Below are 12,917 nucleotides of genomic sequence, written 5' to 3'. Positions count from 1 at the left end.
GAGGTGTTATACACAAGGCACGATTTCACAGTGCTTCAGCAAAGAAGAGGAAGGGTGGTTGTGTGGACTGAGAACCCTTCTCTCGAGCTGACATTTAGAGAGTCCCTTTCCAAGACTCAGGACACATTTTGAGAGGTGATGTCACCTTGAAGGTTTTGAGGGTACCTAGTTAGAGAGAGACTGATCAGAAGGGATGATTCCACTTACTCTAGATAAACAAGTGGAAAGGGAACGTACAGTAGACAAAACCAATTACACAGCTACATGTTTTGTGGCTTCTTCCTTCTTAACTTCACGGGCTCTCTAGTTAACTTTGTTGTTGTTGTTGTGTGTGGCGTGTGTGGGATCCTAGCTCCCTGACCAGGGATGGAACCCGCGCCCCCTGCAGTGGAAGCACAGAGTCTTAACCACTGGACTGCCAGGAAGTCCCTTTTTTTTTAAATAACCTATTCAACAGTGAATACATGTACAAAATGGAACATCTGATAGGTACCAAAGGGTAAAAAATGAAAAGAATGTACCCTCCCTCCTTGCTTCCCTCCCCCCCAGAATAACCACATGTACTGGTTTACTCTGTCTTCCTCAGCTACATTCCAGACATTCACAAACACAATCACATACTCCACACGCCCCGTGAAAACACTCCCTTGATGGACAAAGAGAAGGCACAGACCCACGGATTCATAGAGAGGAAGGTCTCCTTTTCAAACATAATTCCTTTATCTGTGAAGTTAAGGAACTGTTTCATTTCCAACATGAGAGACGTGTGGACAAAAGATCCCACGTACCGTGAAGCAACTAAGCCCATGAACCACAACTACTGAGCCTGCGCTCTAGAGCCGGCGAGCCACAACTACTGAGTCCGCATGCCACAACTACTGAGCCTGTGCTCTACAGCCCACGTGCCACAACTGCTGAAGCCCGCGCGCCCTAGAGCCCGTGCTCCGCAACAAGAGAAGCCACCACAATGAGAAGCCCACACGCGGCAACGAAGAGTAGCCCCCGCTCGCCGCAACTAGAGGAAGCCCATGTGCAGCAAGGAAAACCCAATGCAGCCAAAAATAACTAAATAAATAAATAAATTTATAAAAAAAAAAAACAGAGAGAGATCAACACAAACGAAGACAGAATCTTGCCTTAATATTACAGGCTGAGGATGCATTTTAATGTCTCCAGTCTTGTTTACCCTGTACCAGCAGAAGCTGAGAACGACAGCACGGTTTCTTCTGGACTCCAGAATGGTTTTTTCTTTCAGAAATCAGGGCAACCTGTCAGGGGCTCCTCTGCATGAGATGACGGGTCATTCATACAGGACACTGAGGGTGCCACGTGCATAGCTCAGAAATGAGGGAATCTTCAGTATTGCTTCCCAAAAGATTAGTCTCTTAAGGGAGCGAAAACATGCACTTTTACCCCCTCCCCCCAAATCTACGTGATATTCACTGAAATAAATAGAGTTATAAAATGCTGAATAGCACATATAATGAGCTTAGCATAATACCTGTCACGTGGTAGTCACTGCTTATTATTATTACTGCTGTTGTTATTATTATTACTACTACTACTATAAAAATTGCTGCTAAGGTAAAAGACTCAGAAGGAAGACAGTAAAAGGGACCTAGAGTAAATGGGCAGTAGGGAAACACTTGGCAAAAAGGTCTCTGAGGAAGCAATACTGAATATGATACTTGAAGGATAATTGGGCATTCAGTATGTCAATACAAGGACAGAACACTCCAGGCAGAGAAAACCGCACTTATGGAGAGCTGAGGTAGGAAGCAGGCTGTATCTTTAATGGGAAGTAACCCAGCCTTGTCGTTCTGGGTTCATTCCCAGTGGATCTCTTCCAGGGCTCCCCAGTGTCAGCTCAGCTCTGATCTGGGTCACTGCCATGATCCTCCTGTCCCAGAGCATAGTGAGATTCTGGGACACTCAGGACAGGGCTAGAGGGACAGAAAAACCCCTCTCCAAGCAGCTCATCTTACACGACGAAGACCCAAGTCTTTTATTATATCATCAGGATCATTATATCTTCAAAGACACTGCCAGGAACACAGTAGACATAGCCTGTGCCTCACAGGTGCCAGGTGGGTGCACATGGAGCCCATCCCCAAGCAAGGCAATTGTCTACTGCTGTTTCCGCATGCCATTTTCAGAGTTCAAGTTTAGCCATTTTGTCCCAAAGGAAAGGACTGAGGCTCGATAAGTCTTAACTCTGGATGACAGCTGTAATGAAATTCGGAAGAGAACGGAGATACCGTTTTAAAAGAAATGCTATAAGCTTAGCACTGGAACATGACTTTCCTACCTTCCGTACCTTGAGTGTTCTCGGTCTTACAGTTAGACCAAACACAGTATTCTACCGGAGCAAAACAAAGAGAAAAGGTTTTACCTCAGAAGATAACTATCACCCTGCTGGGTCTTTGCATGAAATTTATGAGTAAGCTCGCAGATACTGGCTGTAAATATAACACACAGCCAACAAAAAGCACAGTCTTAAACGATCCTTTACATGCCACTTTCTCTACCCTATTAAGATGCTCGTTGTTTCCGTGATTTATCTGATAATAAATTTTTGATGACTGGTAGGTCTCATAAAATTACTCTGGTGCTGACTACACTGATTAATAAGTCTGAAGGATCGAAAGTGTCAGGAATTCATGTGTACGAATAAGCTACTGCCAAATATATATTAGGTATTCCATAAAATATAGAATAAAAAGGTGGATCTCGTAATTTTATCTTGTATCTATTTTCCTGTAACCATTTATATTCAGGGCCATCATCACCTTCCGTGGCCTTTACAAAAAAAAAAAAATCAATGAGGGAAATCCACGCGGGGGGCAAATTCAAGAATTAAACTAAATCTGAAAAATAATGAATTGGTGTAGACAATAAAACATGTTTCCCAGAGAAACAAAGGTTTTTTCCCCCAAACCTTTAAGGTAGGTTTTTGTCTGGGGTGGATTTTTTTTTTTCTCCTGCCCTCTAGATTTTTACTTTTAAATCTTTAATGATACTGCAGGCCTCAGGCACGACAGGCAATGAGCAGGCGAAGGGCCAGTGGAAAGGTGTTCAAAAACTCCTGTGTTAGCTAACAGGCTTCTGAATGTACCGCTCTGGTCCACAGAGAAGGCTGGAGAAGGTAGCAAGGAGATGCCGTGTCAGCTACTGCAGCCTTAAAACAAAGCTGGTGCCTCTCTGGACTTCAAAATTGTTCCTATGCAGCTTATTTTATTTTTGTTTAATCAAATAAACAAGAGGGGTTTTCCATGGGAGAAAAAAAACAAAACAAAAAAACATGTTTCCCAGAAAAACAGAGGATTCAGGATTAGAAATTGGTGCTGAGGCGACTCTTAGAGATGACCTAGTTTGAACCTCTTGCTTTTAAGATGGGGAAGCTGAGAGGAAGCATGATGAGGTCCTTTGCCATTGAGAGAACTGGGGCTGGGAACCACCTCTAAGGCCGGCGCTCTAAAGACAGACTTTGTTTTCCCCGTTGCTCACGGCTCCCGGCAGAGCCCACGACCGAGTCTCTAGGCCACGGTGCGTCGTGTGAAACCACTCTCCATCTCTGATGTCTGTCTGCACGCTGGGGAAGCAAACCAGCTTTAGTTACACGAGAAGAGAAGTCAGTGCCCCGCTCTTGGTAGTCTCCATCTCACTCAGTAAGACTCCAGAGATCTCCTGAGACAAGCTTGGAAAATGGAATAAAAGTCCTAAGGGCTCCAGATGTGGTGACTGGAACCCCAAGATGGAACAGGAAATTCCTGACTCCACACCTTACAGGGCAAAACATGGAGAGCTACGATGTAGGTCCACAAAGTCAGAGACGGAAGATTCCACACCTACTAGTGGGGGTCCCAGTGCAAGAAGCTGCCAGGTGGCACAAAGGTCCCCCATGCTGCATCTTCCGGCCATAAGACTCTTGTGAAAGAAACACGACGGGGTCCAGTGGTGGGTGCTCTATGGAACTCTCCCTTCTTCAATTCTCTAGCTGACTACGACAAAGCAGGAGATTTTGCAAGGTGCCTTTCACTCCCAGGGGATCTTCAAATTCTAACCAGCTTCTGTTTTAACATAGTCTGTTCTTAAGGGATGATTAGAAATTAAAAACACTGACCCATCTGCCAAAAAAAGAGCCTAACCTTTGTGTCCCTAAAACAGAACAATGGTGAATGTGCACTTTTTGAAGGAACCTTTAAGTCTGAAAGCTAAACGCGTAAGAAAGACATGGTGGAGGGACTGCGGAGAGGTGGATTAAACCTTCCAGAGTAATTTCAACACATTTACGAATAAACAGAATTTGCCCCCCAGGTTGCGGGAGGCTATGGGAGAAGAGAGGAAAGACGGGGTGATCTGAGTGCACTGGGGTAGCAATAGTGTTAGGGGCTGAATTTTCCCCAAAAAAATTCATGTTGGGGTCTTCCCTGGTGGCGCAGTGGTTGAGAGTCCACCTGCCGATGCAGGGGACGCGGGTTCGTGCCCCGGTCTGGGAGGATCCCACGTGCCGTGGAGCGGCTGGGCCCGTGAGCCATGGCTGCTGGGCCTGCGCGTCCGGAGCCTGTGCTCCGCGGCGGGAGAGGCCACAGCAGTGAGAGGCCCGCGTACCACAAAAAAAAAAAAAAATTCATGTTGAAGTTCTAACCCTTGGTAACTCAGAATGTGACCGTATCTGAAAGGTACTAGGGTCTTAGTGGGGTAATCAAATTAAAGTGAGGTCATCAGGGTGGGCCCTACCTAATCCAATATGACTGGTGTCCTTATAGAAAGGGGAAATTTGGACACAGAAACAGACACTTCCAGGGATGATAATGTAAAAACACAGGGAGAAGATGGCCATCTGTAATCCACGGAGAAAGGCCTGGAAGAGATGCTTCTCCGACAGCCCTCGGAAAAAACCAACCTCTCTCACACCTTGATCTTGGAGTTCTAGAACTGTCAGATAATACATTTCTGCGGGGTGCTTTAAAAAACCAAAATTAGACCAAATTAGGTATCAGCAAGAGAAAAAAAAAAAGCAGGGCGTTTATTTAGTAACCTCGCTAAGTAAAATAACCAGAACCTCAATAACAATTTATTTATTTTCTAAACAAACACTAATTGGATGGAGAAAAAAAAGTATGTACATTGTGAAGGTGATAAAACTGTATGGGTTCCAAATGAGACTATTTAAAAATTAACTATGATAGTGGAAAACAGTATTTTCTTGACCCCAAACTTTTTACAACGTGCGTCTTAAAAAATACATATGAGATGATATACAAACACAACAGAACAAAATCTGGAGAGTTATTTCCTTAACGGTTGACGAATAAATTGGGCATCAATAAAGGCCAGTGGACACAAAACTCACATTTACCCTTTCTATCTAATAAAGTTGACTAAAATGCTTTTCGTAAGATTATGCATTCTAAACACATTCTAAATGCATTCTAAGACATTATAGGAGAAGCTTTTATTGCCAAAAATTACAAAAAACAAAACCTCCAACAATGCCTGACCAGAATAAGAGACCAGAGCTCAATAAAATGACAGCATGAAATAAAACAAGATATTACCGTGTAGAGAACAGAAATCAGACACTTTCGTTTGATTATAAAGTGCCACTTACTAATTTCTCTCTCAAATAAAAACAGCGAAGGCAGACAATAACTCATCTTAGCTGGACAGAAGGCATCCAGCATTGAACTTGAACACTGCTGGGAGTTAACAAAGGTTATCAACATGTAGGGCGGACCATGTCTTTGAGTAGGTCAATATTCAACAGTTCGATATGATTATTTCAAGTGAGTATCAGCTAAAAATGGAACTCAAAATAGCTCTTTCGGAAGAGGAAGTAACCTGACACATTTCTTTTCCGGAGTGTAGATGGAGTCTAGACTACGTCTGTTTTCCTTCTGTCAAGAGGGACCAATTATCTGTATTCCATCTACCTTAAATTGATACTGTAATGCATCATGCATTACATGATGTACAACAGAGGCTGAATGCACGCTTCAGAGTCAACATACAAGGAAAGAGGAGATAAACAGTGGGGGGAAGAGAGACATGACTGTCTTGCTCTTTAAAATCACATGTAAAAACCTCTTGTAGGGCGAGGTTCAGAGTAAACAACACTCTTCTCCCTTTGATGGAGCAGCTGTGTTTTTTCCCATTTGCCCATCTAAATTTATTTGCAATTCTTTTTTCTTAGTACAAGGCCTACTTTTTTTTTAAATAAATTTATTTATTCATTTATTTATTTTTGGCTGTCTTGGGTCTTCCTCACTGCATGCGGGCTTTCTCTAGTTGCGGTGAGCGGGGGCTACTCTTCGTTGAGGTGTGCAGGCTTCTCACGGCGGTGGCTTCTCTTGTTGCGGAGCACGGGCTCTAGGTGCGCGGGCTTCAGTAGTTGTGGCACGTGGGCTCAGCAGTTGTGGCTTGCAGGCTCTAGAGCGCAGGCTCAGTAGTTGTGGCGCACGGGCTTAGCTGCTCCGTGGCATGTGGGATCTTCCCGGACCAGGGCTCGAACCTGTGTCCCCTGCATTGGCAGGTGGATTTTTAACCACTGCGTCACCAGGGAAGCCCTATTCGCAACTCTTTAATGATACCTGCCCTAGTCATGGAATAAAATGCAGAAAGACTGACAGAGCTCCAGCTCACTGGTCAAACCTGATCTCACAGAGCTCACCCAGCACAGCGTGGCTGAGGCGTGACCGCATTGGAGGACCAGAGAATGAATGTGCCTATGTGAGGTAGCCTTTCCCAAGTCTGCATTTGCATCTAAGGCACGTCAGAGTGAAAGACATTCCAGAATACGTGTAAGATGGGGTTTCCTAGAGGCCTTCAGGAATCCCAGCTTAGCCTCCTGAAGCTGGTTTTCAATCCCTGACAGAGTTTACCTTTGACCTTTATAGGTTTAGGGGGTGGAAGTTCCCTACTGCCACCCTCTCGGACTCCAGGTACACTGGAAATGTCAAATGGGAAGCACCGCCTACTTGAAAAACTGAACTGTTTTGAATGAGCCGACAAATTATAGGAAAGTAAAGCTTTAAAAGGCATGTAAAAACTTTACGTATTGAAGAAAGGATGAACATGCACTAAGAAAAAGGAAAAATACTGACGACCTCTGGAGTCCAGCTGAATAACAGTGCTAAGCAAGTAAAAAGCGGAAAGGAAAAACTCCTTCTAATTGTAAATTACATTAAGCTATCAAAAAATTTGGAAGAGAGAACTGTTATGCACTCTTCCTCAAACAGTCTGCCTTCCTCTTGTTCCCTTAAGAGGGGAAGGATTAATTTATCAAGGCAATTAATGTCTCCTGGCCACACAAAGAAAACAGGTGAGGGAGCAAGTCAAAGATCAACATTGATATTATGTCCCATCGTGACTTACATCTATTCAGTGGAATTAAACATTCGTCAACTCCTTACGCTGGTAACATACTATCTGGAGAAAAAGGAATGCTATGTAAGTTTTATCATTTAAAGTGAACATGAAATGAGGGGTATGACACAATACTACCTGATATACAACATATTTTATGGGTTTCCCTTTTCTCTTTGGTATTTCTTAGCAAGGTTCGTTAAATGCAGCACATGTGTATGCAAATAGGTGCAGAGATGTCAGAAGTTTGAATCATATTTTGTATTATGGAGGAAACGTGAGAATACATTTATTAACTTAAAGAACGAACCGCAATATACGTATGTAGCATCTATGAAGGAAATATAAATTAGCAGGAGCACAGTACACAGTCAACTTTTAAAAATAAAAACAATCTTTATGTCGAAAGCTTTAGGAAAAACTGGTTCTTCTTTTTCATGTCTACTATAAAGAAATACTGTGTTTCTCTGGCTTACCTGGAGCTATTTTCGGATACAGTAATGAAAGAGGAAAGTCTTTGTCGTCTTGCACACCTGCTGTCATTATGTAAAAAATTCACTAACTGCTAGCAAGGTCCGGGCAGATTAACCTGCTCCTCCAGCCTTCTGTGATATTTATAAAACCATGCTCGTTCCGTGCATCCATTTATACTTCACCAGAAAGATAAGGTTTAAGGAGTTTTGTTAGACAGGATTTCCTTCTGCAAAGGGCTGTCTTAAATAAATGGGATCACTTATTAAGTTGGAAATTCTTTAGCCTTTTGGTAGACCAGATATATCTGTTACTTAAGGATCTTCGGAGTCAGCAGCCACTAGGGGATATAGTAGTTATTTAATAAAGCCCATGTATGCCCATTCCAGCCTCTAATAGGTTTGCCCATACTGCAGAAAACATCACTTCATTTTAATTCTACAAGTAAAACAGCCTGAGACGCCATATGCAGCAGAATCAAAGCACTTATTCCTCCTTACAAGCTAGTTCAACAGGATGATTTATTTTGCTAGACTTCCAGGCAGGAAAAATTGCTAGCATTTTTCCCATCAGTGCTCACCACTCACCAAACACTCCTTAGTTAAAATGTTTCTGTTAAGTAATATTAATAATAGTAGGAACACCTTCATTTAAGACTAAAAAACGAAACAGAAAAGCAAGTGTGGCACCTTTCCCTGGTGTGCAAAGGAAGTCACAAGACAGGAGAAATGATGGGGGAGCACCTTTTGAGTTATGCCAGGCTGGAGATGAGGCTTTAGGACTGCCATGCCTTACAAATTGCAGCCTTCATGAGGAAGCCTGCTTTCCAAATGTCGCTTTCAACCGACACATTTTCAGCTTAACGTTTGTCAAACCTCTTCTTTTGTTAAGAGTTAACGTGTCAGTTTTTAAAATGGCTTGCGGTTTCTATCCACCTTCCGTGATGGAAATGTGAAAAGTGTGTGTTACTCCCTTTCACAAAGCATCTTGTCAAGGATCCTGACTCCAATCCGACTTCTCCCGGGGACAAAAAAAAAAAAAAACTGCCTTCTGGAAACTTAAAAAGCGGTGACTATCCCATCATAATTCTGCCTAGAAGAAGTTACTCAACAACAGCCCGAAAACGCTAACACACCTGTAGGGTTTGATCCTCAACACCAGACGGAGCAAATTATTATTATTATTTTAAATTAATTTATTTACTTATTTATTTTTGGCTGCGTCGGCTCTTCGTTTCTGTACGAGGGCTTTCTCCAGTTGCAGTGAGCAGGGGCCACTGTTCATCGCAGTGCGCGGGCTTCTCACTATCGCAGTGTCTCTTGTTGCAGAGCACAAGCTCCAGACGCGCAGGCTCAGTAGTTATGGCACACGGGCCCAGTTGCTCCGCGGCATGTGGGATCTTTCCAGACCAGGGCTCGAACCCGTGTCCCGTGCATCGGCAGGCGGATTCTCAACCACTGCACCACCAGGGAAGCCCGGAGCAAATTATTTTAACAGAGGGAATAAGTGACAATGAGCAGGGCAAAGCAATGACACCAGCCAATATGTTCCCTTTGCTGAAAGTACCATAAATGAACAAAGAGCAACCTCCATCTGAGGAATGATGAGGACGTGATGAATGCCCCAAATGTACTCAAAAGAACAACCTCCTGAAGAATCACACCTTGGCATCCTCCCAGCCACACCTGCCCACATCCCCTCCTGCTTCGTCTTCATCAGCTTAAATCACTGCCAAGTACTTTAATTCTTCCTGAACACCGACTTCCCTGTTTTGTTTCAAACATCCACGTCTCCTCCTGGAGTCCGTTAGAGTCTGGAAATCAGATCATCCATCTTCCCTGCCTGTCGCTGCTCGAGACTTGGAAGGCCTCTCAGGATGTGCCTAGAACAGGAAGGTCACCTTGAATTTCAACCATGGACATGAAGGGATATAAAATGCGCTGGCGAGTTCTCAATGCTCTCATTTAGGTAATGGGTCGATTGGTTAAAAAGAAAACAGAGAAAGGAGACTCACTGGTATTTTAAGTGCCAGAATAAAAATTTTAAATATGCTTTTATGGGCTTCCCTGGTGGCGCAGTGGTTAAGAGTAGGCCTGCCAATGCAGAGGACATGGGTCCGAGCCCTGGTCCGGGAAGATTCCACATGCTGCGGAGCGACTAAGCCCGTGTGCCACAGACACTGGGCCTGCACTCTAGAGCCCGTGAGCCATAACTACTGAGCCTGTGTGCCACAACTACTGGGCCTGCACTCTAGAGCCCGTGAGCCATAACTACTGTGCCTGTGTGCCACAACTACTGAAGCCCGCGCGCCTGGAGCCCATGCTCCACAACAAGAAAAGCCACTGCAATGAGAAGCCCACGCATAGCAACGAAGACGTAACACAGCCAAAAATAAATAAATTTCTAAAAACTAAATAAAAATATGCTTTTATGACAGGCTAAAGATCAATATTAAAAAAACGATTTTTTCATTGTTAGGGATGTATGTGACTTATATAAAAAGAAACAAGGAAGTGAAGATTAGAAACCACAGGTTTCAGAATAAAGGATCTAAGACTAAGGTACTGATTGAGACATTGGCCTTGTTTAAAAAAATACAGGTATAACGAATAAATTGCCTCCTTGCAAGTCCTCACATGTGCAGCTTTACAAAAGTAGCCAAATATCTAATTAGAGGGTTTATTCAGAGAGTTGAGAAGGATACGAAAAGTCCTCTAATTATGAAGGGGCTGCTTAAAAAAATGAAAGAATTAAGTTGGGTTCTGGTTACATGAGGATATACTAACATACACCAATTCATGTAAAAGAGGACCTTAAATTTAAAACATCAGTGAAACACAGTGGTGCCATTTTTATACAAGCATCTTTTCAAAAGGCTAAGAGCTTGAGGCAGTGTCTTACTTAGTTCACAGTCCATGTTTCTGGCTGGTATGTTTGATCAAGGAGTGAAGGTAACTACTTCACTGGGAGAACAGGAGGGCAGAAAGCTGGGATACAGGAAGTGGTTCACATTCTTCTCTTTCCCAAGGAGGAGAGAAGGGGAAAACTCTAAGGGAATTCACTTTAAGGAGGTCCCTGCCCCCAGGAATGTAATGTCAAGTGCATTCTCCCAGCAGAGGCTCACACAGACTCTTCTAAAAGCAGCGAACAGAGTACTGATTGGTCCCCCTAGACAGGGGACAATGGCTCTCCCATGCTTGTTTAAGCTTTCTAATGTTGATTTAACTGGCCAAAAGATAACTCTCCACGAGGAAAACAAACATTAAAAAATAAGCTAATAGGCAAACTGCTTACTCTGATCCTTAAATATAAGATGCTAATAAAACAGACAAGAATAGATACATCAAATATGTCACAGACTAAAATGTCACAGATTCCCTTTCAAATAACTTACCAATAAACTCAACCAATGCAACACACCACTCACTCATCCAGAATCCCAACAATGTTCAAATAAACGGAACTAGTTTGTAACAGGCTATTAATATAATGGTGATTAATAGCCTAACGACTCAAAGGTAATACGAAATCCATACATTCACAAGGTAATCTTTTCAAATGAAATTACAATTAGAAGCGCTTTCATACACAAGGTATTCTAATTCTCTGTAAATTCTAAATTAGTGTATGGTAAATTTAAAAAACTGTTAACCAGAAAAAACAACAGAGTATTTCCCCCAGTTCTAGAATAACAGGACCTTATTTATTTTTCTGTAGGTATCATACACAATGGTTTTCTAAAAGCATACCCGACAAACCAAGCTCTACATAATCCTCCATTTACTAACGAAAAAGTAGAGCCTTAACTAAAGCCAATGCTAGCAACGATTAACAATTTAAGAGAAACCAAATGAACAATAAACTGTTCATTTGCAACTATATTTTCACACATTTTTATAATTAAACAAATTTTCAAGGCTGAGCTATGTTCATTCTTTTTTAAAAAAACTATGTATCTATAATAATTGCACATATCTATGTAGTTCATGAAACAATAACACATAGCCTATACATCTCTCATTTTACTCTTAAAGTAAGTCTTATGACATGTGATAAATGTTAAGGTATCAAAAAAAAATGTTAAGGTATATCATCTTCGAAGAAATCTAAACCATGCTTTACGCTGCATTCGCGTATGAGGATACACCATCATTTCGGCAATTTTGGTCTATTTCCCCTGAACACCATTCTTCTTTCACAGCTCATCTTCTCTGTGATTCTGTCAGATGGAAATATACCATAAGGAGTCCCAGATGTGTAACCAGGAGCATGGCATACGGGGACATGTGCTACCAGAGCCACAGCTGGCCATTCAGAGGCAAGGACTCTGCCCCATCAGTTAAGTCTGACCTGCTGTCCCAACACAGATTCCGAGAGAGCTGTGCTGAGTTTGCGGGGGGAGCGTATTTCTGACACCAAAGAATGGGAGACTCCAAACTGAATGTAACTTTTAATGATCTCCTAGGTCTTCTCTAAGAGTTGGGATATTAAATTCTCAAAAGTTGGTACCAGACACAGGAACAGATGAAACCTGACTACGAATTGTTTCAAGTCATTTGCATTTGCTTAAAACTAGCTATGACGGGATTTTGGTGTTAGGGGTCACTGAAGCATCGAGAGAAATGCTCACTTCAATTTGGGGCTGGGGAGTGGATGAGGGAGAAATAATGACAGAAGATTAATAGTAACAACAGAGTAGGTGGGGGGTGGTAGAATTCCTTCCAACCCGGACAAACTAAGGAAGAAAGAGGTGGGAATAGTTTGGTTTTAAGGCTGGGTCCCCACAGGTGCCCTTGACCAGAGGGGAGGACTTGAGAGATTTTGATGCTATGACTTAAGCTAGCTGATTCCTCCTCCTTGTCTTCTGCCTTATCTCTTCTCTTAGAGAGATTATTATCTCACTAGAGTAAAAGCTTCTGAAGAAAAGGATGATGCCTTCTTAGTATTCCCTACTGATTTTATAAATAAACCACTTAACAATTTTGTTCATAACATTTGTTATTCTTTACATTCGAAGGAGAAAAACGTATGTTCTGATCTTCATGTATTTGGTGAATCTCCTTAGTGCCATGCATAGT

General features: G+C 42.5%; 1 protein-coding gene across 11 annotated transcripts in view; it reads right to left on the bottom strand.

Moving 5' to 3' along the window:
* The window catches only part of RSU1 (Ras suppressor protein 1), a 198,485-nt gene that overhangs the window by 78,358 nt on the left and 107,210 nt on the right, over window positions 1-12,917 (bottom strand). The window contains exon 9 of one of the 11 annotated variants that reach the window (XM_032622317.1): window positions 4,825-9,721. The exons of 7 other annotated variants lie outside the window; for them this stretch is intronic. In XM_032622317.1, coding sequence (XP_032478208.1) covers window position 9,721 — 1 coding nt within the window. In that variant the 3' untranslated portion in view covers window positions 4,825-9,720. Of the gene's footprint in view, window positions 1-4,824; window positions 9,722-11,520; window positions 12,059-12,917 lie in introns of those variants that run through there. 3 more of the 11 variants (XM_032622313.1, XM_032622316.1, XM_032622314.1) reach the window with 3 other exon arrangements.

Source organism: Phocoena sinus, chromosome 2 (genome assembly GCF_008692025.1).
Source record: "Phocoena sinus isolate mPhoSin1 chromosome 2, mPhoSin1.pri, whole genome shotgun sequence".
NCBI classification, from domain to species: Eukaryota; Metazoa; Chordata; class Mammalia; order Artiodactyla; family Phocoenidae; genus Phocoena; species Phocoena sinus.
Note: the sequence above shows the minus strand (reverse complement) of the source record. Positions and strands in the feature narration are given on the sequence as shown.